This window comes from Denticeps clupeoides, chromosome 5 (assembly GCF_900700375.1).
Source record: "Denticeps clupeoides chromosome 5, fDenClu1.1, whole genome shotgun sequence".
In the NCBI taxonomy this organism is placed as follows: domain Eukaryota; kingdom Metazoa; phylum Chordata; class Actinopteri; order Clupeiformes; family Denticipitidae; genus Denticeps; species Denticeps clupeoides.
Window position 1 is genome coordinate 559,480 of NC_041711.1, and position 27,929 is coordinate 587,408.

At 47.0% G+C, this 27,929-nt stretch overlaps 2 protein-coding genes across 8 annotated transcripts in view; both read left to right on the plus strand.

Annotated features, from left to right (window-relative positions):
- Window positions 1-16,432, plus strand: part of LOC114789762 (dedicator of cytokinesis protein 9-like) — a 53,124-nt gene extending 36,692 nt beyond the window's left edge. For 3 of the 7 annotated variants that reach the window (XM_028979109.1, XM_028979110.1, XM_028979113.1), the window contains exons 36-54: window positions 1-61; window positions 367-414; window positions 725-858; window positions 1,234-1,340; window positions 1,851-1,988; window positions 2,075-2,257; window positions 2,458-2,571; window positions 2,650-2,865; window positions 3,927-3,984; window positions 5,343-5,449; window positions 7,104-7,226; window positions 7,304-7,417; window positions 8,660-8,665; window positions 13,985-14,131; window positions 14,378-14,588; window positions 14,739-14,929; window positions 15,142-15,242; window positions 15,331-15,469; window positions 15,661-16,432. The exon at window positions 1-61 is cut by the window's left edge and continues 6 nt beyond it. In XM_028979109.1, the coding sequence (XP_028834942.1) occupies window positions 1-61; window positions 367-414; window positions 725-858; window positions 1,234-1,340; window positions 1,851-1,988; window positions 2,075-2,257; window positions 2,458-2,571; window positions 2,650-2,865; window positions 3,927-3,984; window positions 5,343-5,449; window positions 7,104-7,226; window positions 7,304-7,417; window positions 8,660-8,665; window positions 13,985-14,131; window positions 14,378-14,588; window positions 14,739-14,929; window positions 15,142-15,242; window positions 15,331-15,469; window positions 15,661-15,786 (2,324 nt within the window). In that variant the 3' untranslated portion in view covers window positions 15,787-16,432. Of the gene's footprint in view, window positions 62-366; window positions 415-724; window positions 859-1,233; window positions 1,341-1,850; window positions 1,989-2,074; window positions 2,258-2,457; window positions 2,572-2,649; window positions 2,866-3,926; window positions 3,985-5,342; window positions 5,450-7,103; window positions 7,227-7,303; window positions 7,418-8,659; window positions 8,666-13,984; window positions 14,132-14,377; window positions 14,642-14,738; window positions 14,930-15,141; window positions 15,243-15,330; window positions 15,585-15,660 lie in introns of those variants that run through there. The other 4 variants (XR_003749719.1, XM_028979114.1, XM_028979112.1 and 1 more) reach the window with 4 other exon arrangements.
- Window positions 16,433-17,757: 1,325 nt separating this feature from the next.
- LOC114789817 (solute carrier family 15 member 1-like) lies at window positions 17,758-25,019 on the plus strand. The gene is made up of 23 exons (XM_028979215.1): window positions 17,758-17,789; window positions 18,115-18,152; window positions 18,221-18,308; window positions 18,401-18,542; window positions 18,640-18,759; window positions 19,238-19,337; window positions 19,538-19,628; window positions 20,219-20,302; window positions 20,443-20,525; window positions 20,729-20,815; window positions 21,226-21,315; window positions 21,419-21,463; window positions 22,036-22,068; window positions 22,160-22,248; window positions 22,333-22,414; window positions 22,505-22,621; window positions 22,778-22,909; window positions 23,029-23,075; window positions 23,266-23,373; window positions 23,837-23,951; window positions 24,043-24,180; window positions 24,258-24,365; window positions 24,432-25,019. The coding sequence occupies exons 1-23, from the start codon at window positions 17,783-17,785 to the stop codon at window positions 24,618-24,620; spliced, it is 2,133 nt and encodes a 710-aa protein (XP_028835048.1). The 5' UTR covers window positions 17,758-17,782; the 3' UTR covers window positions 24,621-25,019.
- The last annotated feature ends 2,910 nt before the right edge of the window (window positions 25,020-27,929 follow it).

Genomic DNA, 27,929 nt, shown 5'->3' on the forward strand with positions numbered 1-27,929 from the left:
TGTTTGCGTACTGGAACCGAGCCACACATTCAGAACTGCTGGATTTCCTCACCTTGGTGGAGTGAGTCCATCAGCACCACAGATGCTAGAATCAAATAAAAACCAAAACTGGTCATTACATTTCATGCAAACATTTAGTAATCAGTGTTTATAGAGCGATCTGAAATTGGACTGAACGAGTTGAACCGGTGAGACGTGCAGTAACCTAAAACATGTACTTTCTGTACAGAACGCTGTACAGAAAAATGTGAGAAATGAAGTAGGTTTGAATTAGACTCCCATATGGGCCAGATGGATTTCGATTGGAAAAAATATTTTGTTTGGCTCCAGGATTTCTGTCCATCTGTCTCTCTGTCTGAATTACAGACTGTGTCTCCATCAGTTCAGGTACGTGGGGAAGCGGTTCACTGCCAGGTAAGGCCTGCACAATACAGCTGTAATGTATAAAATATGAGTTATAACTTTCAAACACACACACACATTCTGGGATTTTCTACTTCATTTTGACCTACTAATCCTTGTTTCATAGAAATAAAGAAATATATATGCATAGCATACGTAGTTAACAATATTTTAGATGTTTTTCTAATAGCCATAAGCCCCTTTTTGGCACCTTGAGAGCTTTAATTCAATAATTATATTAAAGGAATTCCATCCCAAATGTGCCGTGTTGTTAGCTGCTTTTATCATGTGGTGGTCCCTGCTTTCATCACTTCCTCTTCAGGAGCCAGGAAGCGGTGGGCTGTGTGGCCCCCGACAGGAAGTCTCTGACTCTGCCCGTGTCTCGCAGCAGACCAGGCCTGCTTCACACACGCCTGCCGCTGGGCAGCTCGGAAAGTGCACACACCTTCAACCACAGTAAGACACACGTACACACACCCAGCTGGGCGCCTCTAGTGGCGGACCTGAGGTTCCACACCTGGACATTTTTATATTGAAAATTCAGCCATCAAATCACCTTTCATTTCAATTCAGCAAATCACATTTCAAATCAGCAAATTTATTATGTCATAATTGATATGATCATTTATTTATTTTGTTTTATACAGTGTGCTGTGTCATTATTATATGAAATTATTTCAAAGTGTGGCATTTCTTTTATCCAAGACACACCATTCAAACTGGAATATACAAGATATTGTTATAAATTTTTCATTAGCACATGATTCATCATCTTCAAGCCAGATTTACTACCACGCAATATTTACCAGTAACCCAACGTCTCTGTGGCAGCGTCCTCTCATGGCGACGCTGAACAGTCCCTACTGGAGGCCAGCGTCTCCACTGAGGTGTGCCTGACCGTGCTGGACACTCTCAGCACCTTCATCATGGGGTTCAAGGTAACGTCCTTCACACAGGTCCTTTTCTTCAGCAACAGCTAAATTCAACTTTCATTTTAAAGAACATCTTCTTCTGGAGAGGAATAAAGTGAAATAATCACCTGTTGTGGTCCCCAAAAGCATTTTATTCAGACTACATAATAAATAATAATAAAATAAAGTGAAGTGATTGTCACATGTGATACACAGCAGCACAGCACACAGTGCACACAGTGAAATTTGTCCTCTGTATTTAACCATCACCCTGAGTGAGCAGTGGGCAGCCATGACCGGCGCCCGGGGAGCAGTGTGTGGGGACGGTGCTTTGCTCAGTGGCACCTCTCTGCTGAATGAGTAGAAGAGTGTCTAATTTAAACATAATGCAAGTCTGGATGAAGTCTCTGTACCTTTTATTATGCTTTATTGTATTAGATCTTCTTGATCTTCTTCTTAAGATTTTTTCATGTTTACACCTTAACAGTTGGCCTTCAAGGTCACAGACTAAAATAATACCTGTATGGAACTGTGCAGACACAGCTATGCGCTGACCTGGGCCACAACCCCCTGATGAAGAAGGTCTTCCAGGTTCACCTGAGCTTCCTGCAGATCCCCCAGTCAGAGGCAGCTTTGAAGCAGGTCTTCGATTCACTGCACACCTTCATCCTCAAGGTCAGGTTCTCTGCAGAAGCCGTGTTCACCTTTGATTCACATTTTTATTTAAAACGCTTTGTCGTCTGTTCTGTTCCGTCTCTCAGTTCTCCTGTACGTTTTTTGATGGTCGGCCCGACATGTGCGCAGCTCTGTGTTACGAAATCCTCAAGCTCTGCAGCTCCAAGCTGAGCTCCATCCGCAGCGACGCTGCCCACCTGCTCTACTTACTCATGAAGAGCAATTTTGAGTACAGCGACAGGAAGTCGTTCGTGCGCACCCACCTACAGGTGAGGAACGATGGAGGGATGTTCTCCTGCAGCAGCTTCCATTTTCACTATTCTGACCTTTCAACCCCATACAGCTTTTCAGTAGTTTATCGAACTGTTCCTTTGGTTTTGTGTAACGTGGCTCCCTAAAAATACAGACTCACATGTGAAGATTCTAGATTTGCTACCATGGGGTAAAATGTCTTCTGGATCTTCTGCAGGTGGTGATTGCAGTGAGTCAGCTGATTGCTGATGTGGTTGGTATCGGTGGAACCCGTTTCCAGCAGTCCCTCTCCATCATCAACAACTGTGCCAACAGTGACAAGAGCGTGAAGGTGAGGAACAGCAAAGAAAGTGACTACACTGTCAACGGAGGCTCCCTACAGCTGATGAAACTCATCTTGGTTCCATAGCACACGGCGTTCCCTTCTGACGTGAAGGACCTGACCAAGCGGATCCGCACAGTTCTGATGGCCACCGAGCAAATGAAGGAGCACGAGAACGACCCGGAGATGCTGGTGGATCTGCAGTACAGCTTGGCCAAGTCCTACACCAGCACGCCTGAGCTGCGCAAGACCTGGCTGGACAGCATGGCCCGCATCCACATCAAGAATGGAGACCTGTCAGAGGTGGGTTAGTGCTGTAGCCCAGTGGTTCACAAGAGATCACAGTGGGTCCTCACAATTTCCTCTTTACGCCCAACAAGTGTGTATAATAGACTCTATACAGCCTACAGTGTTAAAGTAAAAGAATGAGAACACATTCACACTTTTTGCAAATTAAAGTTTGAAATTAATCGCTTCTTTTAAAAGTCCCCTAATTCTGTATCTGAAGTCTCTTTCGGTGGTGCAGAATTACAGCCACTTTGATCCAGTCCCACAATGAGATTTCCCAGCATGCACCGTTTCGCCGTCTGTAGCTTTAAATGAGAGGCGCGGAGAGCGGCCTATAGCAGTTGAGTGAGCATTCACGGAAATGACGTCATCAACGCCATCCACCAACCACAATGTTTGGTACAGACATGAAGTCGTGTCGCGTTTTTCCAGAAAAAATAAAATGAAGGTTCTTCAGAGTCTCACATGGAACTAAAAAATACATTTGTGCTCATTTTTACATCCAAACACCGAGCAGCTGCAGTTCTTCTCTCGTCCGGTGGAGATCATGTTTTAGGGGAGGGGCGGGACAAGCAGGAGAAACGGGAGGTAACCTTTCCCCTTATGACGTCATAAGGGGACAAATTCCAGATCCGACCGTCTGAGCTGCAGCTCTCTGAACAATGAAGCAGAATAACCAAACACTCTTTACACCGACCACCATTTCTATTCTGGAATTAATATTAAATCATCTCACAAAGTCACATTTTCATGTCAGGGGACCTTTAACATGTTTGTATGTGGGAAGGAATTGGGGTTGGGTGAACATGGCTTATCTGCTGTAGTCCATCATCTCAGGACGCAGGTGTGTACCTTTGTGTAAGTTGTAGCTGTCAAAATACGAAAGCTCATTCATTGCTGTGATTTATTTATAATATTTAAACCGTTTAAATGAATTAGCGCAGCTGCATTGTGCTCATGATGTTTGACTGGACTTTGACTGTGTTGCGGATGTTTAATCGTTCGACAGCGTAGCAGTTTAAATCCAGACAGGCAGATGTAGAGTGTGTAACTGCACCTGTGTGTGTTGCTGACAGGCGGCCATGTGTTACGTCCATGTTGCAGCACTGGTGGCCGAGTACCTGAAGAGGAAAGGTGAGTCCCCTGCCACACGAGTACCAGAACTTGTTTACTTGTTTAAAAAGTATTTCAGATGAGTCCGACACTAACACACGCACATGCACACACACTCACAAAATAAAATGTAAAAAATAAAATAAATTAATTCGTCCAGCACTTAACAATTCCCAGCATGTTCAAATCCTGACAAGTTATTCCTTATCAGGGCTCCTAGTTTTGCAACTCGAAATCTATAGAAAGTGAATGAGAATTGCTGGTGTCGTCTGTCAAGTAAAGTAAAGTAAAGAGAACGAATAAAAGATGCGGATAGATCAGTGTGCGTATAATCGAGCGCCTGTTTCTCTGAGGAAGGTTTCAGCAAGTTGGAGGGGAAATGTGGACATCAGCATCACCTGAAAAATGTCACAGGGCCAAGGAAGCATCTGAAAGCACAAAATGGAATTATGACCCAAGGACAGGAGGAGCGAATCTTCCAAACCAACAGAACCAGTGGCTGATGGCGCCCACTAGTGGCGAGACAGGTCGTGTTAGAAAGCAGCTTTAAGTCTGCACTCAGTCTCTATAATTGTTAGTTATGGCTGCTCACAGCAGACGGTGTATACTTTGAAGGAGGCTGAAAAAAGGTCAGGAATTACTGCTGTAGCCCACCGTCTCAGGACAGAGGTGTGTAAATCACGTTGACCTTACTGTCCTTGTCATTGCCACTGCAGTAATGGTGACCTTGTGGTTTATTCAGGTAGCTAACCTGTAATATGTCTCCACCTTTCAAAATGTGCTCTCTCGTGCAAAACGGTATCATCACGTTATCAGCTTGGTTCCATTCCACACGTTATGGACACACAATAAAATCCAGATGCTCACGCCCGCGTAAGAACCAGTTTTACGTCCAAGGGTCACGGTCCGCTCTGATGTGGAATTCTGTCGGAATTCCTCCTGATAAGAAGCCATGTCTTCTACAAGGAACTGCAGAATCTACACAGAATCACTGTGGTCTTGTTGTGGTTGGTAAATGCACAGTGATCTCAGAGACCTTTCACCATTCGACCTTCACGATTACTTACTGAGCATTTACACACCATTCCCAGCATGCCATTTTCAGGGAAACACATGTCTTCTCTCTTCCTCCAATGATAGAATCGTGTGAAAATTTAAATTCTGTTATTGCCCATAAAGAACATTATTCTCTTTCTTCACTTTTCTACTGATTAATTATGATTGTGGGGCATTTCCAATTAAACAATCTAAAATGTATATTCATTTAATCCTATTTAATAAGTCAGTTTTTTAAAGCCAACCTGCAGTGGACAGTGGACAGGGCATGTCTGTAACCATAGTAACCGTTAGTCTTTGTTCCTGTCTTGTTTCGGTGACAGGCATGTTCTGGCAGGGTTACATGGCCTTCCGCACCATCTCGCCCAACATCGACGAGGAGGCGGCCATGATGGAGGATGTGGGCATGCAGGACGTCCACTTTAATGAGGTTGGTGTAACCAGGGGTGAGGGGACACTGGGAGAAAATGTCCTACCCTGGACAGATCCGGTCCTCATTCTCAACTTCTGAAAAGTTTTCTTCAGTCGCTGTGAATATGGCTGGTGAACAGGACTAGAACCGGACTAGAAAAGTCCTGATGAATCCCACAAATCCCATACATGCCGTCAAAATTCATTCTCTTTTGGAAGAGTGAACAAACTGAGCCCTAATGTAGATATATATCATGTATTGATATATTCCACAAGAAAAAATACACTATGAATGGAAGTAATATAAAGTGTTTAATACTTTCTTTTTGGGGGTTTTGAGTACAAATAATACATCTAATTGTTTCCAAACCTTAAAAAGCTGACTGATGATGGAACAGAAGAAGAATCATTGAGCTTTTAAAAATGACGAAGGGGCTTTTGAGCTGTAGTCCATGGTGCAGTACTGGGCAACACTGCATGAACATCATTAAATGATTTATAACTGTGATTATAAACCTTGTATTTTCTTATCTCTGATGAGTAGCATTTATTTCCCAGTATGAGTGTGTGTGTGTGTGCGCGCATTAATGCACGTGAATGTGATTATCTTTAGCAAGCTGCATCAGTACTTGAGATGTTTTTGCTCTGATAAGTGCAGATAGCCTTGAACATGTCGTATCTCCACGAAGCGTTTTTCTCTCCACACTGCTGTAAAAACCGAGAGAAAACAGACTAGTGAGCTGTGTGACATGAAGACGCGGATGTTCATGCCGAGAGGCTGAAAGTCCTTCAATGACACTTCATTTCCTCTATTATCCCACCAATCAGCCTTCTGCAGCAACTACATGGAGTTAATAATACAGCAATAAAGCACGAGAGGCTCTGGGTTACCGAGTCTTATCGTGATGAAAGGGCAGGACGCAATTAACTCGTTGTGTGGATTGGATTTAATAAAGTATTTACCATAATCATTTCATTTATTAATCAATTAAAAACACTCTTCTGTCGAGTGCTGTATCAAATTAACAGATAACTGCTGCTTAGCAACAAATCGGACAAAAGCAACATGAGTCTCGAAGTGAGATTTAAGAACATGAGTGTAAATAGTGCATTACACCGTCTCCTGGTTATTCTTGAATACCTGTTGTTGGAAGGGACGTCAAGATGTGTGTGATGTGTGAAAGTGACGTGATTGTCATTATGAAACACTGCAGCACAGCACACGGTGACACAGTGAAACGTGTCCTCTGTATTTAACCGTCACCCTTGGTGAGCAGTGGGCACCATGACAGGCAGTGTGTGGGGACGGAACCTTCATCAAGGGGACCTCAGCAGTACATTGGGGGTCGGGACTCGAACCGGCCGCTTCGGGGCCGCTTCCTTCACCGCTAGGCCACCACTGCCCCAGTCGTGTGTGTGTGTGTGATGGTTTTTGGGCCACAGTTTGAAAGTTTAATGAGAGAATCCTGAGGCGCGTGTATCATGATTCTTCAGGAACTATAACACAATATCATGGATTTCAAATTCAATGCTTTTGTTGGTAGTGGGCGTGGTCATGTTAATGTACAAGAGGGGTATTAGGAGTGTAGAGAATAACTGAACTGTTTTATATCTGAATAACATTTTAGCATTTGTGAATTATGAGCCTAATATTTCGGCATTTCTGTCTGTAGGAGGTATTGATGGAGCTGTTGGAGGAGTGCGCTGATGGTCTCTGGAAGGCGGAGCGTTATGAGCTCATCTCTGACATCTACTGGCTCATCATCCCCACCTACGAACAGAGGAGAGACTTCCAGGTTCGCATGGATGCAGGCGCTTCGATGTGAAATGCATCTAAGAACCTAGTAGAGTTCTTGCCTGTTCTTCTCTGTAGAAATTATCCCGCCTGTATGAAACGCTGCATCAAGCCTACAATAAAGTGATGGAAGTGATGCACACAGGGAAGAGGCTGCTGGGAACTTTCTTCAGGGTGGCCTTCTTTGGGCAGGTATAACACATTTTTTATCCCACGTACGAAGGTTTTATCTTCATGCCTGAGAGTTCGTACATCTGGCATCTGGCATACATCAGTCCTTTGTAAAAATCAAAGTGACACCGACTTTTTCTAAATGAATTGTTAAAGGTCCCCTGACATGGAATTATTTTTTTTTGCTTTCATATCTTATTGGTCGGGTGGTAGTAGCCTAGTGGTGATACGCTCGCCTGTGAACCAGAAGACCCAGGTTCAAACCCAACTTACTACCATCGTGAGTCCCTGAGCAGGACACTTAACCCTGAGTGTCTCAAAGTGAAGTGATTGTCACGTGTGATACACAGCACGTGTGATACACAGCAGCACGTGTGATACACAGCAGCACAGTGAAATTTGTCCTCTGCATTTAACCATCACCCTGAGTGAGCAGTGGGCACCATGACAGGCGCCCGGGGAGCAGTGTGTGGGGACGGTGCTTTGTTCAGTGGCACCTCAGTGGCACCTTGGCGGATCGGGATTCAAACCGGCAACCTTCTGATTACAGGGCCGCTTCCTTAACCGCTAGGCCACCACTGTCCCTGTAATTACTGACTGTAAGGCGCTCTGGATAAGGACGTCTGGTAAATACTGTAAATGTAAATGTCCCCTAATTCTGTATCTGAAGTCAGAATTACAGCCACTTTGATCCAGTCCCACAGTGAGATTTCCCAGGACGCGCCGTTTCACCGCCTGTAGCTTTAAATGCTAATGAGGAGGAGAGAGGCGGGACGAGGAGGAGAGCGGCCTGTAGAAATTGAGGGGACATTCGTGGAAATGACATCAACAGCACCATTCACCAGCCACAATGTTTGGTGCAGACAGGAAGTCGTGTTGCCGCTTTTTCAGTAAAATAATAAAATAGTTCTCGCATGACGGAACTAAGAAAATTAATTTGTGCTCATTTTTATGTCCAATCACCGAGCGACTGCAATGTTTCTCACGTTTGGAAGCCATGACGTCATAAAGGGACAAATTCCAGATCAGACCGTCTGAGCTGCTGGTCTCTGAACGGTGAAGCCGAACGACCAATCGGCATTTCTAGCCACTATCAGGACCGTAGACAGGCTAGAGGAACTCGTATTAATGTTCAATCATCTCACGAGGTCCCATTTTCATGTCAGGGGACCTTTAGAAAGTCTGGCTGTGTTGCAGCTTGTCTCAGATGAATAAATTCATGTTCTTTGCTCTCTTTCTCTCTCCCTCCCTCTCTTTCTGAAGGCTGCGGTAAGTCCCTATTGGCTTTGCTTGAAGCTTCATGTTTCATGATTTGCCTCCAGTTTGTATCTGTGGGCGACACCATTAAGCACCATTGAGACTTGGGCTGCGGAGCGTTAGGGAAATTGGGATCAAGGTACATTTCAGGTGATTTTGGATGCAGTAGATACGGGACGGGAGCTTTTATTTGTCACCTTAGACACACACACTACAAAAAAAAAAAAAAATCCTATATTGGAAAGGAATTCACAGCAAGCCCCATGCAGCTCTTCATGAAAACAGTATTCCCTGATGCCAGTATTGGAGAAATAAGTCTCATGAAGCTTCTGATACTGATGGCTTTGTACCAGACACCACAGCAGATACCTGCCGCAGTGTGGAATGACTGTAATTATGCCATCGGACCCCTGGACGGGGTCATCGTTGCAGAGCTTTTGGTGCTCCGTCACCTCGGATTGGTGCAGGTGGTGTTTTATGATGTTCGTTTTCAGGAAATGAACCCACCGCTCTACCGTGTTAATGTTTGACAAGCTGGCCGTCATGTAACTAGTTTCCATGATGTGTCCTGTGTTCAGAGATGGAAATGTTGGGTGCTGAATCTGTTCTATGACCATTCCGGTGTCTTTATCATGCTTAAACACACTGCCCAGAAGGAATTCTGAACAGAATTTCCCATTAAAAACAACGAACAGGGAGATGTCCTGAATCCTGAATATCCTTATCCTGAATTAGCAGGAGCTGAAGGAGTTCCAGTAAGGACAGGGCCATATAATATCATTTATTAACTAATTATTCTGGAAATGCAGGTTCAACAACAATGTTTCCCATTTCTCCTTCTCCTGAGTGCATATACTGATAGCCGTGCTGAGTAGATCTGGTCTCCGCAGCTTTTTCTCTGGGTACCTGCCCCGGCCCGTTCCACTCTCACCATCTCCAGCTCTCCATAGAGTCCCTGTTCACAGGGGAGGGACAGCTGAGGAGTGTAGTGATGAGACGGTGACGTATTTCTTTACGTATCGATGTAGAGAGTAGTGCGGTGTATCCTGCTTTTTTAGTTTCATTTTGCATGCTGACATAAACACAGCCTCCAATGCTTGCTGGTAGTAGCCTAGCGGGTAACACACTCGCCTATCAACCAGAAGTCCCAGGTTCAAACCCCACTTACTACCATCGTGTCCCTGAGCAGGACACTTAACCCTGAGTGTCTCCAGGGGGGGAATGTCCCTGTAACTACTGACTGTAAATCACTCTGGATAAGGACGTCTGGTAAATACTGTAAATGTAAAAATGTAAATGCAATGCTGAGGAACGCCTTTTCGAGACAGAAATGAGAAAACTAGTAAACATTGGTCATGTTTATTCCTAGTGAATGTGACCACGCTTACTACCAACACCAACATGCAGGTTATCAGGCGCTTTAATTCCAGTCAACGTGACCACGCCCACTACCAACACCAACATGCAGGTTATCAGGCGCTTTAATTCCAGTCAACGTGACCACGCCCACTACCATCACCAACATGCAGGTTATCAGGCGCTTTAATTCCAGTCAACGTGACCACGCCCACTACCAACACCAACATGCAGGTTATCAGGCGCTTTAATTCCTAGTGAACATGACCACGCCCACTACCAACACCAACATGCAGGTTATCAGGCGCTTTAATTCCAGTCAACGTGACCACGCCCACTACCAACACCAACATGCAGGTTATCAGGCGCTTTAATTCCTACTGAACGTGACCACGCCCACTACCAACACCAACATGCAGGTTATCAGGCGCTTTAATTCCTAGTGAACGTGACCACGCCCACTACCAACACCAACATGCAGGTTATCAGGCGCTTTAATTCTAGTCAACGTGACCACGCCCACTACCGACACCAACATGCAGGTTATCAGGCGCTTTAATTCCAGCGAACGTGACCACGCCCACTACCGACACCAACATGCAGGTTATCAGGCGCTTTAATTCCAGCGAACGTGACCACGCCCACTACCGACACCAACATGCAGGTTATCAGGCGCTTTAATTCCAGCAACCACGCCCACTACCAACACCAACATGCAGGTTATCAGGCGCTTTAATTCCAGCGAACGTGACCACGCCCACTACCGACACCAACATGCAGGTTATCAGGCGCTTTAATTCTAGTGAACGTGACCACGCCCACTACCAACACCAACATGCAGGTTATCAGGCGCTTTAATTCCAGTCAACGTGACCACGCCCACTACCAACACCTACATGCAGGTTATCAGGCGCTTTAATTCTAGTCAACGTGACCACGCCCACTACCAACACCAACATGCAGGTTATCAGGCGCTTTAATTCCAGTCAATGTGACCACGCCCACTACCAACACCAACATGCAGGTTATCAGGCGCTTTAATTCTAGTCAACGTGACCACGCCCACTACCAACACCAACATGCAGGTTATCAGGCGCTTTAATTCCAGCGAACGTGACCACGCCCACTACCGACACCAACATGCAGGTTATCAGGCGCTTTAATTCCAGCAACCACGCCCACTACCAACACCAACATGCAGGTTATCAGGCGCTTTAATTCTAGTCAACGTGACCACGCCCACTACCAGCACCAACATGCAGGTTATCAGGCGCTTTAATTCCAGCGAACGTGACCACGCCCACTACCAACACCAACATGCAGGTTATCAGGCGCTTTAATTCCAGCAACCACGCCCACTACCAACACCAACATGCAGGTTATCAGGCGCTTTAATTCCAGTCAACGTGACCACGCCCACTACCAACACCAACATGCAGGTTATCAGGCGCTTTAATTCCAGTCAACGTGACCACGCCCACTACCAACACCAACATGCAGGTTATCAGGCGCTTTAATTCCAGTCAACGTGACCACGCCCACTACCAACACCAACATGCAGGTTATCAGGCGCTTTAATTCTAGTCAACGTGACCACGCCCACTACCAACACCAACATGCAGGTTATCAGGCACTTTAATTCCTACTGAACGTGACCACGCCCACTACCGACATCAACATGCAGGTTATCAGGCGCTTTAATTCCTAGTGAACGTGACCACGCCCACTACCGACACCAACATGCAGGTTATCAGGCGCTTTAATTCCTGTCAACGTGACCACGCCCACTACCAACACCAACATGCAGGTTATCAGGCACTTTAATTCCTACTGAACGTGACCACGCCCACTACCGACACCTACATGCAGGTTATCAGGCGCTTTAATTCCTAGTGAACGTGACCACGCCCACTACCAACACCAACATGCAGGTTTTCAGGCGCTTTAATTCCTAGTGAACGTGACCACGCCCACTACCAACACCAACATGCAGGTTATCAGGCGCTTTAATTCCTAGTGAACGTGACCACGCCCACTACCAACACCTACATGCAGGTTATCAGGCGCTTTAATTCCAGTCAACGTGACCACGCCCACTACCAACACCAACATGCAGGTTATCAGGCGCTTTAATTCCAGTCAACGTGACCACGCCCACTACCAACACCAACATGCAGGTTATCAGGCGCTTTAATTCCTAGTGAACGTGACCACGCCCACTACCAACACCAACATGCAGGTTATCAGACACTTTAATTCTAGTCAACGTGACCACGCCCACTACCAACACCAACATGCAGGTTATCAGGCGCTTTAATTCCTACTGAACGTGACCACGCCCACTACCAACACCTACATGCAGGTTATCAGGCGCTTTAATTCCTAGTGAACGTGACCACGCCCACTACCAACACCAACATGCAGGTTATCAGGCGCTTTAATTCCAGTCAACGTGACCACGCCCACTACCAACACCAACATGCAGGTTATCAGGCGCTTTAATTCCTAGTGAACATGACCACGCCCACTACCAACACCAACATGCAGGTTATCAGGCGCTTTAATTCCTACTGAACGTGACCACGCCCACTACCAACACCAACATGCAGGTTATCAGGCGCTTTAATTCCAGTCAACGTGACCACGCCCACTACCAACACCAACATGCAGGTTATCAGGCGCTTTAATTCCTAGTGAACGTGACCACGCCCACTACCAACACCTACATGCAGGTTATCAGGCGCTTTAATTCCAGTCAATGTGACCACGCCCACTACCAACACCAACATGCAGGTTATCAGGCGCTTTAATTCCTACTGAACGTGACCACGCCCACTACCAACACCTACATGCAGGTTATCAGGCGCTTTAATTCCTAGTGAACGTGACCACGCCCACTACCAACACCAACATGCAGGTTATCAGGCGCTTTAATTCCAGTCAACGTGACCACGCCCACTACCAACACCAACATGCAGGTTATCAGGCGCTTTAATTCCTAGTGAACGTGACCACGCCCACTACCAACACCTACATGCAGGTTATCAGGCGCTTTAATTCCAGTCAATGTGACCACGCCCACTACCAACACCAACATGCAGGTTATCAGGCGCTTTAATTCCTACTGAACGTGACCACGCCCACTACCAACACCTACATGCAGGTTATCAGGCGCTTTAATTCCTAGTGAACGTGACCACGCCCACTACCAACACCAACATGCAGGTTATCAGGCGCTTTAATTCCAGTCAATGTGACCACGCCCACTACCAACACCTACATGCAGGTTATCAGGCGCTTTATTTCCTAGTGAACGTTACCACGCCCACTACCGACACCAACATGCAGGTTATCAGGCGCTTTAATTCCTAGTGAACGTGACCACGCCCACTACCGACACCAACATGCAGGTTATCAGGCGCTTTAATTCCTAGTGAACGTGACCACGCCCACTACCAACACCAACATGCAGGTTATCAGGCGCTTTAATTCCAGAGAAAAGTGAAGTGATATTTCATATGTGATACACAGCAGTGTACACAGTGAAATTTGTCCTCTGTCTTTAACCATCACCCTGAGTGAGCAGTGGGCAGCCATGACAGGCGCCCGGGGAGCAGTGTGTGGGGACGGTGCTTTGCTCAGTGGCACCTCAGTGGCACCTTGCCGGATTGGGATTCGAACCGGCAACCTTCTGATTACGGGGCCTCTATCAGATGCTTTAATTCCAGCGTTCTGATGGGGGAACTGGTAAATTAGTGAACGTTAGTGACCACGCCCACTACAGGCACCCACATGCAGGTTATTGGGACTTTATTTCTGGCATCCTGATTGGGGAACTGGTGAATTAGTGAACTTTAGTGAACATGCCTTTACACAGAGTTTGGAGATGTTACTCATCATGTTCATTTCTGATGGCCTGAGCTGGATTGTGGAGTTTGGTACATCTACGCAGTGCTGCTTTTGTGCATGGTGCAGGGCTTCTTTGAGGATGAGGATGGGAAGGAGTACATCTACAAAGAGCCAAAGTTTACACCACTGTCTGAGATCTCTCACAGGCTGCTCAGGCTCTACTCGGACAAGTTTGGGCCTGACAACGTGAAGATAATCCAGGACTCGGGCAGGGTAAGGGTGGGCCATGTCCATGTGGACACATATTGTAATCTATTAAATCAGACTTTGCAATAATTCCAGATCATGTTTCTTTCTAGTTTAATCTGTAAATATTGAGCGCCCTGCTCACTGTGCACTGCTGCACTTCTTCTACATGTTTGTTCATTACACCATTGTGAGTGGAGTCCGTTTTGGGAGTATTGTAGATATTTATAGTAAAATCATTTTTTTTCTTTACTTCGTCACATCCTGCCACAGGTGAACCCCAAAGACTTGGACTCAAAGTTTGCCTACATCCAGGTGACCCACGTGATGCCGTACCTGGAAGAGAAGGAGCTGGAGGAGCGGCGCACCGATTTCGAGAAGAACCACAACATTCGCCGCTTCGTCTTTGAGACGCCTTTCACAGAATCGGGCAGGAAACAGGGCGGCGTTGAGGAGCAGTGCAAGCGGCGCACCGTCCTCACCAGTACGCCTGATCCCAGACTTATTATAAAGCGGAATTGGGGAGCATATAATGGGGTTTGAAGCGTCTTAATTATTTTGTACTGTTTCTTAATCCATGTGTCACTTGGTAAGTGACGCCACGCCCCTCTGAGACTCCCGTTTGTTCCCCCAGCCACACACTGCTTCCCGTACGTGAAGAAGCGCGTGGCCGTCATGTACCAGCACCACTCCGACCTCAGCCCCATCGAAGTCGCCATCGATGAGATGGCGGCCAGGGTGAGCGAGCTGCGGGCGCTCTGCTCGGCCAGTGAGGTCGACATGATCCGCCTGCAGCTCAAGCTGCAGGGCTGCGTCAGCGTGCAGGTGTGTGCGTGTGACTCTCCCCGTGTTTGAGAGTTTCCTCTGGGTCCTCCAGTTTCCTCCCACCATTCAAAGGCATGCACAATACGTGAACTTGCGACTTTGAATTGGCCATAGGTGTGTGTGTGTGTGTGTGTGTGTGTGTCCTGGGTGACCCTGTACTGGGATGGGGTCCAGCAGCCACGCCCCGATCATCTTCAGGTCTCTGTGTGCAGGTGAACGCCGGTCCTTTAGCATACGCCAGGGCGTTCCTTGATGACGGCAGCATGAAGAAGTACGCTGACAACAAAGTGAAGCAGCTGAAGGAGGTTTTCAGGTACTGACCGGTTCCTCATGTTCCCGCCTGCTGAGCACAACCTGAAACCCGTCACCAAAGCCACTGTCCCCTCACCGCCTTTCTGCAGGCAGTTTGTGGACGCCTGTGGACAGGCGCTGAGTGTGAATGAGCATCTGATTAAAGAGGACCAGCACGAGTACCACGACGAGATGAAGGCCAGCTACAAAGACCTGGCGCGAGAGCTGTCCCTCATCATGCACGAGCAGGTACACGCGTCTGAGGCTCCTCGCTAGGTTCCTCAAACTTTCATCCATTTCCACTGAGAGGGATTCATAGTGACCTTCTCGTTTCTTTCCTCTGCCCGCCTCTGCAGATGGGATGGTAACCGACGTGTAATCTGTTCCTCAGTGCTGATCATGGCCTGTTTCTTACTTCCTCCTCCTCTTCTTCCCCCCAGATTAACCCTGTAGAGCATGGGATGAAGAACAGGCTCTCAGACTCGCTGCACATCTTCAAAGCCATCAGCCGCACCCCCACCCCCAACTGGACCCCTGTACCTCGTCCTCCACCGTCTGACCTTTAAACTTACGGAACCGTCACCTACCTCTCATGTCTGCGGGGACAGAAGTGTCCTCAGAAGGAAAATGTTTCACCACGTAGAAGCTGAAAATAAAAAGAATTTATTTTAGACGAATGTTGCTTCTGGCAACATTTTACAGAAATAAGTTCACAGAAATCACAGAAGACCCAAAATAACCACGATGAGATGATGTGAACCTCAGAACTGTAGATAATATATCAAATCTGTATGTATAGTGTTTATTTAGGAAGAAATCATTTTCTGGTTTATTCAGCGCTCAGAGATACTTGCTTGGATGCCATGTTGAGCTGAACTTTTAGTAATAATTGCTGCTTTCTGGTTATAAAAAGTGGTGCAACGTTGCCCGTTGCCTGCATCTTTCCATCTTGCGAGCTCCGTGTCTTTTGCCGAAGCAGCCGCTGTGGAGCTGTGGAGCTCTGTAGCGTTGAGCTGCGTTGACCTGGAGGTGGGCGGGGTTTTTTATAATAGTTTTTGAATGTTAATGTCAATGTAATTTTTTTAATGAATATACATATATATAAAACGACTATAACTTTTTTGTACTGCTACTAAAATGACTGTAAATCTTTGCATTGTCTGAAAAAAAAACTCCCTTCTGATTCTGCTCAATAAAAGTTTGATGGGTTCATCATGGATCTGGTGTCCCCTGCATTACAAAATTTACACCAATCAGAATAAACATTATGAACACCCATCTAATATTGAGTAGGAGCCACCAAATCAGCCCTGACCTGGAACTCCATCTGACCTCTGAAGGTATCTGCTATCAGTTGTGTCACCATGGATCAGAAGACAAAACTGGAAGCCTCTGCCCACGACCCTCAAAAACTCCACAACATCTTCTTATCCCTACTCAACCCTCCGACTCCCCCTGCCCCATCTTCCCTAACAGCTGATGATTTTGCCAACTTCTTCACAGGGAAGATTGAACAAATCTGTGAGACATTCTCCACCACTAATCCTACTCTACCCTCTGAAGGTTCTACAACTGCTCTAAATCCATTTTCTAAGATCACATCTGATGAAATCATTCAGATTATATCTACAGGCAACCCAACCACCTGTCCAGTAGATCCAATCCCTTCCGCAGCTACATGTGGCCAGATTGGCAAAACGGTCATCAGTTCTTGCTGTGGTCACCTGTCCTGCTGTGGCAGCTCGGCCCAGGCGGGCAGCGCTGGCGCTTTGTATCGGATGTTTGGATGTTTTGAGCAGGAGGGATGCTGACGGAGGGGAATCCCCAGCAGTGTGTGTCCCGTGTTAAAAAACACATTAATCCCAGTCCTGTGTCACACACACACACACACACACACTGGCGCCAGGCGAGCTTTCAAGCATCATGCATCTGATGTGAGTATTTATGGTGAGTTTACTGGAATGGATTAGCAGGAGATGTTAGGTTATAGAACTAGAATCAGAATATTGTGAATCCCCACCAAACCACCACTTTTCAGATGAATTACTAGAGTAATATAATTGATTTATTTTCATGTATTATTTATTATAGATCAGCAATGGTCTGTATTGAAGGGCTAGTGTCAGAGCAGGTTTCACTGTGATCCCTTAATTATCTGACATTATATATTATATGAATCATATTGTATATTATATTTAACAAATTGTAGGGGGGAAATGGTTTTAAGGTCAGGTTTGAAGCCAGCGCTACATTCCCAGCATGCAGTCTGATTTTGACCACTTTATAATAAACCACAGCTTCTTTATTCATCTGTAATGATGTGCACCTCCCCCACTAATGCCACAGTCCATTTGCACTGCATTGTGGGAAGGAAGGCAGAGCTCCAGGTTATTAAATTGCCCCGGCGAGTGCCTGCAGGACAGAGTGGTTTCACCTGCCGCTTCAGAGAGAGAGAGAGAGAGAGAGAGAGAGAGAGAGAGAGAGTGTGTGTGTGTGTGTGTGTGTGTGTGAGGGGATCTGTTCACTTAAGGATACAGTCAAAGAAAAAAAAACAGCAGCATCATGGAAGGTGAGTTGAATTTTATCATGTTTTTAACAAGTACAATACTTTTCTACTTATTTGCAATATTTCCCCGGGAATTTATGTATATTTGGCCACCACAACTCTTTATTAAAGTCAACAAACTTCTCCCTCACCCCGTGGCATTGCAACCATCAGTAGTTACAGGGACAGTCCCCCCCTGGAGACACTCAGGGCTTAGTGTCCTGCTCAGTAGTAAGTGGGACTTTGTGGGACCTGCTGGGCTGTGCAGCCCAATATAAAATATAAAAGAAAGATGTGAAATTGTGACGAGGACAGAAGCATTTTATTGATTTTCTGTTCCTTCCTGTAGATAAGGGAAACACCAAGAGCAAACAGGACAAGAAGAAGGTAAGAGATGTTTCCCCATCCTGCTTCCTTCTGAGGAGGATGAATAACGATATCTCTCGCTCTGTCAGTCGGTGGAGTGCTGTGACTATCCCATCAGCATCTTCTTCATTGTGGTGAACGAGTTCTGTGAGAGGTTCTCCTACTATGGCATGCGAGGTGAGTCCCAGGCCGTTTTCCCACCACTTCTCCACCCCGTCACACTTCTCCTCACCGTCCCATCCCTCCTTCTCTCCCTCTAACGCCGCCAGCCGTGCTGGTGCTGTACTTCAGGTACTTCCTCCGCTGGGACGATGACCTGGCCACCACCATCTATCACACCTTCGTGGCCCTGTGCTACCTGACGCCCATCCTGGGGGCCATCGTGGCCGACTCCTGGCTGGGAAAGTTCAAGTAAGGTCCTTGGTGGGAAATGATCCACATGATCAATTGACACATATTGGAGCTGTATGGCATTAAATATGAACTTTTTTCCTCTCTTCTTCTCCAGGACAATCATCTACCTGTCCATGGTCTACACCATCGGACAGGCCGTGCTGGCGGTCAGCGCCATTCACGACATCACAGACTTTAACAGGGATGGGATTCCCGATGACCGGACGCTCCACGTGTGAGTTTTTCACCATGGCTGCAGATGTTTGGTAGTAGCCTAGCGAGTAACACACTCACACCAGAAGACCACAAAGTCTCAGGATCAAACCCCACTTACTGCCATCGTGTCCCTCAACAGGACACTGAACCCTGAGTGTCTCCAGGGTGACTGTCCCTGTCACTACTGATTGCAAGGCGGCCACCATGGTGGTAGTAGCCTAGTGGGTAACACACTCACCTATGAACCAGAAGACCCAGGTTCAAATCCCACTTACTACCATCGTGTCCCTGAGCAAGACACTTAACCCTAAGTTGCTCCAGGGGGACTGTTCCCTGTAACTACTGATTGTAATTTGCTCTGGATAAATGCGTCTGGTAAATGCCGTAAATGTAAATGTAAATGGATAAGGGCGTCTGATAAATGCTGTAGATGTTTAACTCGGAGCTGCAGCAGAATGCCTGCTTCTAACCGAACACGTTCCTCCTCCTCGCTGCAGGGTTCTGTCCATGATCGGACTCTTCCTGATCGCCATCGGCACAGGTGGCATCAAGCCCTGTGTGGCTGCATTCGGTGGGGACCAGTTTCAGGAGCACCAGGTATCTTCTCATGTAACATCAGCTGTGGCTGAATGTGCTCAGTCACTCCACATCATCTTATCAACTCTGATAAGCAGAACATCAGCAGCGGTGATACACACACCTGACACAGCAGGATAGGGGCCAAGGTCACACAAGGCGTAGGTCGAGATATATCTGTGTGTGTTTTGAGGTGTTGTATCCTTTGTGTGTCTGTTTAGGAGAAGCAGAGAAGCACGTTCTTCTCCATCTTCTACCTGTCAATCAATGCTGGCAGTTTGCTCTCCACGATCATCACGCCCATCCTGAGAGGTGACACACGGTGACACGGTGAAATGTGTTCACTGTATTTAACCATTTAAACCATGAATACAATAACTTGATTCACTCGGTTTTTTCTTATATAATTCAGACTATAAGAAAGTTACATGTTGTTAAGATGAAAATACTGGGCGACTGTGTGGTTTAGTGCAGTGCGAGGTGTAATAAGGGCTCTGAGGTCAGATGTGAAGCCCCATTTTTGGTCAGTATTTTGCAGCTACTGGGAGCCAGTGGAGGGAACGTAGCAGAGGTAGTTACAGTAATCCAGTCGTGCTGCTGCATTTTATATGAGTTGTAGAGGTTGGATGGTATATAGAGGTACACCAGCTAGAAGGGGGTTACAGTAGTCCAGTCTTGAGATTACTAACCGGCTCGGCGGCTCAGGATTCAAACCAGCAACCGGTTGGTTACAGGTTCACTTCTTTACCTGCTAGGACACCACTGCCCACACAATCCTGTGTGTGTGAGTGTGGCCATTGTTGAGAAAATCAGTCAATGTGTGTTTTTATCTCTGTAATGAGAATGTGTTCAGTCAATGTGTGTTCAGTCAATGTGTGTGTGTGTGTGTGTGTGTCCACTAGGTCAGAACTGTGGGATTCACACTCAGCAGAGATGTTACCCTTTGGCCTTTGGTGTTCCTGCTGCTCTCATGGCAGTCGCGCTTGGTTAGTTGTCCCCCCTACTTCACACACACAGATTTCCACTCTAACCACACAATGCGCGTGTCAGGAATGGCCACCGGGTGGCGCTATTGAACCACTGAATCATTCCAACTGTTTTGTACTGTGTGTGTGTGTTTCTGCAGTGGTGTTCATCGTTGGCAGCAGCATGTATGTCAAAGCTGCGCCTAAAGGCAACATTATGCTGGATGTCTGCAAGTGTATTGGGGTAAGCGAGAGATTCGCAGTCACGCGTCTTCTCATCGGTTTCTACCAACTCTGAAATCTGTGGTGTCATCAGGTGGTGAAGTCACTCTCTCTTATAGAGGCACTCTGATGATTTACAATCATACACAAGCATGAACCCAGTTCTGGGGCCAGGTTCACACACACACCTGTACTAATGAAATGAAAATCTGCTGCCTGCTCCAGTTCGCCTTGAAGAACCGATTCCGGCATCGCGACAGTCAGTACCCAGCCAGGGAGCACTGGATGGACTGGGCCAGCGAGAAATATGACGTGAGTGCGGCCAATGAGAGCCAATGAGAGACAATATGAGCCAGCCACTAGCCAATGAGAGGCAATGAGATCCAGCCACTAGCCAATGAGAGCCAGCCACTAGCCAATGAGAGACAATGAGAGCCAGCCACTAGCCAATGAGAGACAGTGAGAGCCAGCCACTAGCCAATGAGAGCCAATGAGAACCAGCCACTAGCCAATGAGGGCCAGCCAATAGCCAATGAGAGACAATATGAGCCAGCCACTAGCCAATGAGAGACAGTGAGAGCCAACCACTAGCCAATGAGAGCCAATGAGAGCCAGCCACTAGCCAATGAGGGCCAGCCACTAGCCAATGAGAGCCAATGAGAGCCAGCCACTAGCCAATGAGAGATGTGTAAATAGACTTTTCTACCCATGTTCTCCTGCAGAAACTGCTGATTGAGCAGGTGAAGATGGTGGTGAAGGTGCTGTTCCTCTACATCCCGCTGCCTATGTTCTGGGCCCTGTTCGACCAGCAGGTCTGTGTGTGTGTGTGTTTGTGTGTGTGTGTGTGTGTGTGTTTCATCCATTCAGGAGTGTGTTATTGAGCTGTGGGAATTTATTTTCCTTTTTTTACGTCAGGGCTCCCGATGGACTCTTCAGGCTACCAATATGGATGGAGATTTTGTAAGTGTAAAAAATGAACGATCTGTACTAGATCTGTAATCTGGCCTAAAAAGTTTGGTCCGACCAGACAAGTCCAGCTTTTAAAAATCTAGCGCTAGACTAAGAGGGAAAGGAAATGAGCGGGTTTAGAACATAACCGCCAGAGTCTAGGCCGTTTCACCTCCTCAGCATCCATTTTGAAAGTGAAGTGACTGCAGTGTCATTGTGAGACACTGCAGCACAGCACACGGTGAAATGTGTCCTCTGTATTTAATCATCACCCTTGGTGAGCAGTGGGCACCATGACAGGCGCCCGGGGAGCAGCGTGTGGGGACGGGACCTTCATCAAGGGGACCTCACGATAATTAAAACGCATCAACTGACAACAATGACCAAGAATTGCAAATCAAATTAACATTTCATTACAAATGAACATTTAATAAGATTAATTTACAACATGGAAATCATTTTACCAACGAATTTACATCAGCGAATCATACAGACAGGATAGGAACTGTAGACCAGAAGTTTACCCCACCGAACTTACAGCTCTGTTCTGTTATAATGTTCTCTATTCGTGGTTCTTCTTCCAGGGCGCCCTTATCATTCAGCCTGATCAGATGCAGGTGAGATTCTTCACACTTTACATGGAACGATTTCTACAGAAATCTGCCTGTAAAAACTGGTGAAACGTGGCTCCTCTCGCTCTCTCCTCAGACTGTGAACCCCATTCTGATCCTGCTGCTGGTCCCTATCGTGGACCGAATTGTCTACCCTCTCATCAAGCTGTGTGGCCTGAACTTCTCGTGAGTCTTCTGCATGCTCGTGGCGGCCGAACGCCTGTGCAGGTTGTGTTGAGAAACCCTGATGAGCGTCTTTGTGCTCCTCAGACCCCTGCGGAGAATGACTGTGGGGATGCTGTTCGCCGCAGTGGCCTTTGTTGCCGCTGCCCTGGTCCAGATTCAGATTGATGTATGAGATGCCAGCAAATGCTACACACACACCCCTCCTGAGCCATGAGAACCATGCTGACGTTCCTCTCAACGTCCTGTTTTCCTGCAGAAAACCCTGCCTGACTTCCCGTCCTCCTCCCAGAGTCAGTTCAAGTTCCTCAACCTACAGAACACAGAGCAGAGCGTCCAAGTGGGCGGGCAAACGTACCATGTCCCTGCCTTCCAGGTAGGTCTACACTAAGCAGCATCTCGTGACCTTGTGAATAACCTGGAGCGAAGTTAACGTGAGATGATTCAGACCTGGGGTCAGATGCAGATTTGGGACCTGATTAGCTGATCAGCAGTGAAACTCTCCAATGTGACGTCTTGGTGCTCTCTGCAGTCTTCAGGAGATTACCAGACCGTGGACACCAGCAGCATCTCCACTGTCATCAACGGAACCACGTTCAACATCCCCCTGACAAAAGAGAAACGACAAACCATTCTGATAAGCACTGGGCTCCAGCCAATCGTTGTGAGGACACGGATCTGTTAATCTGATCGTTTAGTTTGTACCACGTTATGCCATGCAGCCAATAATTTAATGGAGTTTGGCGCATTTCTGTTTTTTTGTCACCTCAACTTCTACTGCAGCTTGAAGACATCACCACCAAGCCAGAAGAAGGCAACAATGCCATCAGGTGAGAGATGACACTGCTGCTAAACTGTATTATGGTCATATGTTCATACCTCATCATTATGGTCATACCTCATCATTACCACATCGCCCACCAAAGTGTTGATGTTGCTAGTGGGCGTGGTCACGCGTGGTGACACTAGAGGACAATAAGCATCTGAATTATCCTGACTGAGGCCAGATTTATGCTGCAGATTTGTGAACGGCTTCAGCTCGATTCTCAACGTGTCGTGGAGTGGAGAGGATCTCGGTGCCATTGTCACCAACGACGATTCAAACTACACCATGGTGTCCCAGGGCAAGTAAGTGAGCGCAGTTAGCTGTGCATTAATGACTCCAGACCTTTTCAGATCTACTCATTCTTCAATGATGTTGAGCGTCACCGGCACATGCGGCAACATCCAGGAGCTGCTCACGCGATACGTCTTCACGAGTTTAGTAAGATGTCTGACCAAAACCCCACAAACAGTGAGAGAAAAAACACTAAGACCCTGTCCACACAAGGACATTTCTCACTGAAATTATTTTCTAAAACGCCTTCCAGAGAGAATTTCCCTTCTCCACGTATCCATCAGCCCAACGTCCAACCTGACCCTTAACCCCAAACGCGTCCTACATACAGCAATGGCAGATAACATGTTTTGTGGTTGTTCTGCGGCAGTTACGACATTAAGATAACGCTCCAGAGTGGACGCAGGTTTTGTAGAACAACGTTCTCGTCTGGATGGGGCCTTCTAGCCTGAACGTTGTGGATCTCATTTCCAGGAGAGTTTTCACGATTGAGAGTCCAGGGGGTCCGTCGTGTCTGGTGGAGAAGGAGTTCGGCTTCGGCAGCTCCTACACCTTCCTTATTGCCAGCAACGTCTCCTTTGGCCCAGATGTGAGTCGATGTGAGGTAGTGTGGACGCCTGTGTGTTGCATGTCTTCTTCTGCCATCAGTTTGTCTGCTTTTCCTCTTGCTCTTGCTCCAGTGCATCAGCTCCATTCTGCAGACAGAAGACATCAAACCCAACACCTTCCACATGGCCTGGCAGATCCCCCAGTACTTCTTCATGACCTTCGGGGAGGTGGTGTTCTCCGTCACGGGTCTGGAGTTCTCCTACTCACAGGTGACAGACTGAGATATGTTGCCGGTTCCCCGGCACTCTGCACTGTGGCGCCGCGACTCCAATTCTCTCTTCTCCAGGCTCCAAGCAACATGAAGTCGGTTCTGCAGGCCGGTTGGCTGCTGACCGTTGCCGTGGGAAACATCATCGTGCTGATCGTGGCAGAGGCTGCGCAGCTCCCTGATCAGGTAAAAGTCATAAAGTCCATAAAGTTCGTCCCCAGCAGCAGGACTGACCTCGCTTGTGCTTCTCAGTGGGCGGAGTACGTGCTGTTCGCCTCACTGCTCTTGGCCGTCTCCATCATATTCGGCATCATGGCCTACTACTACACGTACGTGGACCCGGCCGAGATTGAGGCTCGCTTTGCAGATAAGGAGGAGAAGAAGCATCATCATGAGTTGAAGGAATATGACTCGCAACCAAGGGCACGAACCAAAATGTGAAGACCTCCAGCCCCTTTCCACTGGGTGTCCTGGTGCCCCAGAGGTGTCGTGGAGGACGTCTCAGAAGGCCACGTGCTGCAGACTGAAACTGGGGGTTTTGAAGCCTGATGGAGGCGATTTGATCTGAAATGGTTCCTCCTCGTTTCTAATTGTCTTTTCATCTAAATTAGTCAGTTTTAAATGAGCTGGCACCAAATTTCACCACAAGAACTTTGATGAGAACGAAAATATGGATTAATCATCCTCTTCATGTATATATTCTTCTTATACAATTATTTACTTTATTTTTATGATTATTTTAATGGACATACCAATAACTGTATTTATCTCAGTGTTCATTTTAAAGTATGAAAATGTTTTTCTATTTCATGACACCAAAGTCTTGGTTTAGACTGAGACACCAACAGCACTTTAATAAAGATTCGCTGGACAGTGCAGGAGCTTTGTCTTTTCGTCTCACTTTTTAACGACGAAGTTAAAGCTTTCTGCGGTCTTACAGCCCCAGTCCAGGGTCAGGGACAAGGGAGACGGGATGGGAAGGATGTTCATTTAACGGTTTATTACAAATAAACAGACACCCCAAGGCCAAAGGGTCAAGCTGTTAAAAGCAAGGGACAAACAGCCACCATTCAGGCCACCATACTGTCCTTGCTCCTTCCTTTTTCTCCAGTCGCACGGTCGTTCTGCTCGGTTGGGTAGGACTTCAGTTCTTGGTTCTTCTTCTGCTTCCAACCCTCTCAAAGGCCTGTCCATTTGGTCCCCTGCCCTACTACAGGTCACCAATCAAAGCAAGAAGGACCAATCATGGGCTGACAAGTTGTCATCCTGCAACAATACATTTACATTTACGGCATTTGGCAGACGCCCTGATCCAGAGCGACTTACAACGTGCTTTCAAGTTACCATCGATGAAGAGATCAATTCCGGTTCACTAGGACCCCAACTATGAATACATCTATTTTATTCTGTAGATTCTGTACACAAAGTTCGACAACAAGAAAATTACAATTTAATCTAAATCTTCTCTAAAGAGGAAGGTGTTGAGCTGCCGTGTGAAGGTGCTCAGTGACTGAGCTGGAAGTTCATTACATCACCGAGGGGCCAAGACGGAGAAGAGTCTAGATGAGCGTCTTCCTTTTACCTTCAGAGATGGAGGGACCAGGCGAGCAGTACTGGAGGCTCGGAGTATACCAGGTGCAGTGCGAGGTGTAATAAGGGCTATGAGGTACTTAAGCAAACCACTGCCATGCTGAGCCCCGAATTCCAAGCCTCTTCAGGATTGACAAGAGAGTCTTGTGGTTAACGGTGTCAAATGCAGCAGATAGGTCGAGGAGAATAAGATCTGATGACAGTTTTGCCAATCTGGCTGCATGTAGCTGCTCGATAACCACCAAAAGGGCAGTCTCGGTGGAATGAGCTGTTCTGAAGCCAGACTGGTTAGGATCCGGGAGGTTGTTCTTCAATACAGAGAGAGAGAGAGAGAGAGAGAGAGAGAGAGAGAGAGAGAGAGAGAGAGAGAGACAGACAACCAGACACGTCCTCCACCAAGACATCACATCCTGTATGAGACCTGGTATTAAAAATGCAGTGGCCTTTGTTGGTGTCCAAAATTTAATGAGCAAGGCAAATGAACTACACCACTCTTCAGTAACATTTCTTTAATAAGGAATTATGCAGTTGTTTTCTGTGGGTGCAGGACAGCTCAACAGCATGGACTTTAAATAACATTTAAGTTTAGCAGAGGTACGTTCTAGAATTCCTTGTTAGGCTGGAATCCCTTGTTGGGCTGGTCACCAGTTTTCTTAAGGCGTGACCATTATAAGCTACCTCAAACTGTCCAACAGTCACACTGTCAAGGTCAGCCTAAACCTTACCTTCACTTCTTCTCCAGTTATTAGACGTTTCACCTCTACAGGGTCGTGAGTTCATAGTTCAAGTGCTCCAAAGAGTCACCAAATTTACAGGGAAGGGAGTTCACTGTGTAACTGTGAAAGGATCACAAATATTCACAATGCTGGAACCCCGCCCTGTACCCAGAGTCCCAGGATGGCCTCCCACAGCCGTGACCCTGAGTCTGCCTAAACAGTTATGAGGTGGTGAAGGTGAGCATGACTGTAATGGTGGAAGCAGACAAGTTGCAGGATCTAATCCAGAACTGCCAATGTGCCATGGAGACGCCACATTCCCTGAGTGAGAAGCTGGAGGAAATAAATTCCATGTACTGACCAGATCAACTTACGACTGATGATCCCCGTCCCAGTCCACCACCATCATCTCAGTACCAAAGACGTCTTCATTATTCTTCATAGACTTCAGTTCACCATCATCCCCCAAAAACTGAGTTGGGACTGAGCACCTCTGTCTGCAAGGATCTCCAGCTCCATCCGACTGAACACAGGAGCTCCTCAGTCCACTGCTGTTCACTCTCATGACCCACGACCAAATCATCAAGTTCACTGCAGACACGACTGTGGTGGGGTTTTGGGAGTTCACATCTCGGATGACCTCACCTGGACCTCCAAAAAAACCAACCTTCCTCCAACCACGCTCACCGTCTTCAACATAGAGTCTGTGCGGTTTGGAAACTGAACATCTCTCCCTCTTCTGTCCCCGTCAAACCACCTCCACCAGGCATGAGCCATTTGCTTGAGGTCTCACGAAGAGAAGGAAACAAGACAGAGACGTCAAAGAAAAGATCCTGATTGGTCTGTAGGAACTTTTTGGGAGCCAAATGTATAAATCCAGTGTGGTGTATAAACCCACCATGTTATGGTATAAACCGGTGGTGAGCTAGCAGTTAAGGAAGCGGCCCTGTAATCAGAAGGGCCGCCATGGTGCCACTGAGGTCCCCTTGATATTGGTACCGTCCCCACACGCTGCTCCCCAGGCGCCTGTCATGGTGCCCACTGCTCACCAAGGGTGCCTCTTAAATACAGAGGACACGTTTCACCGTGTCACCGTGTGCTGTGCTGCAGTGTCTCACGATCACGTCACTTTGACTAAAAGAATTTGCTCTTGTTGGGCTTCACCTTTCCTCTTCCATCAGGAAGTCCAGCTCTCTCTGCGTCTCATGGTTGCCTCCAGGCTTTTCTCTCTTTTTGATGCCTGTAAATACTGAGTGTAAAAAGGCAACAGAGACCTGCTGGTGTTAATCAATGAGAAACTGTTCATTCTTTTAACCTCTATCGTGCCGCCACGATGGCGATTGTGTTTTAATAAACCGCGCTTTATGCGCTTTATCACGTTTGTAAAGAACTGAAAACTGATGCGTTCAGTTGATTCTCAGAAACAGAAAAACTACCACAAAGC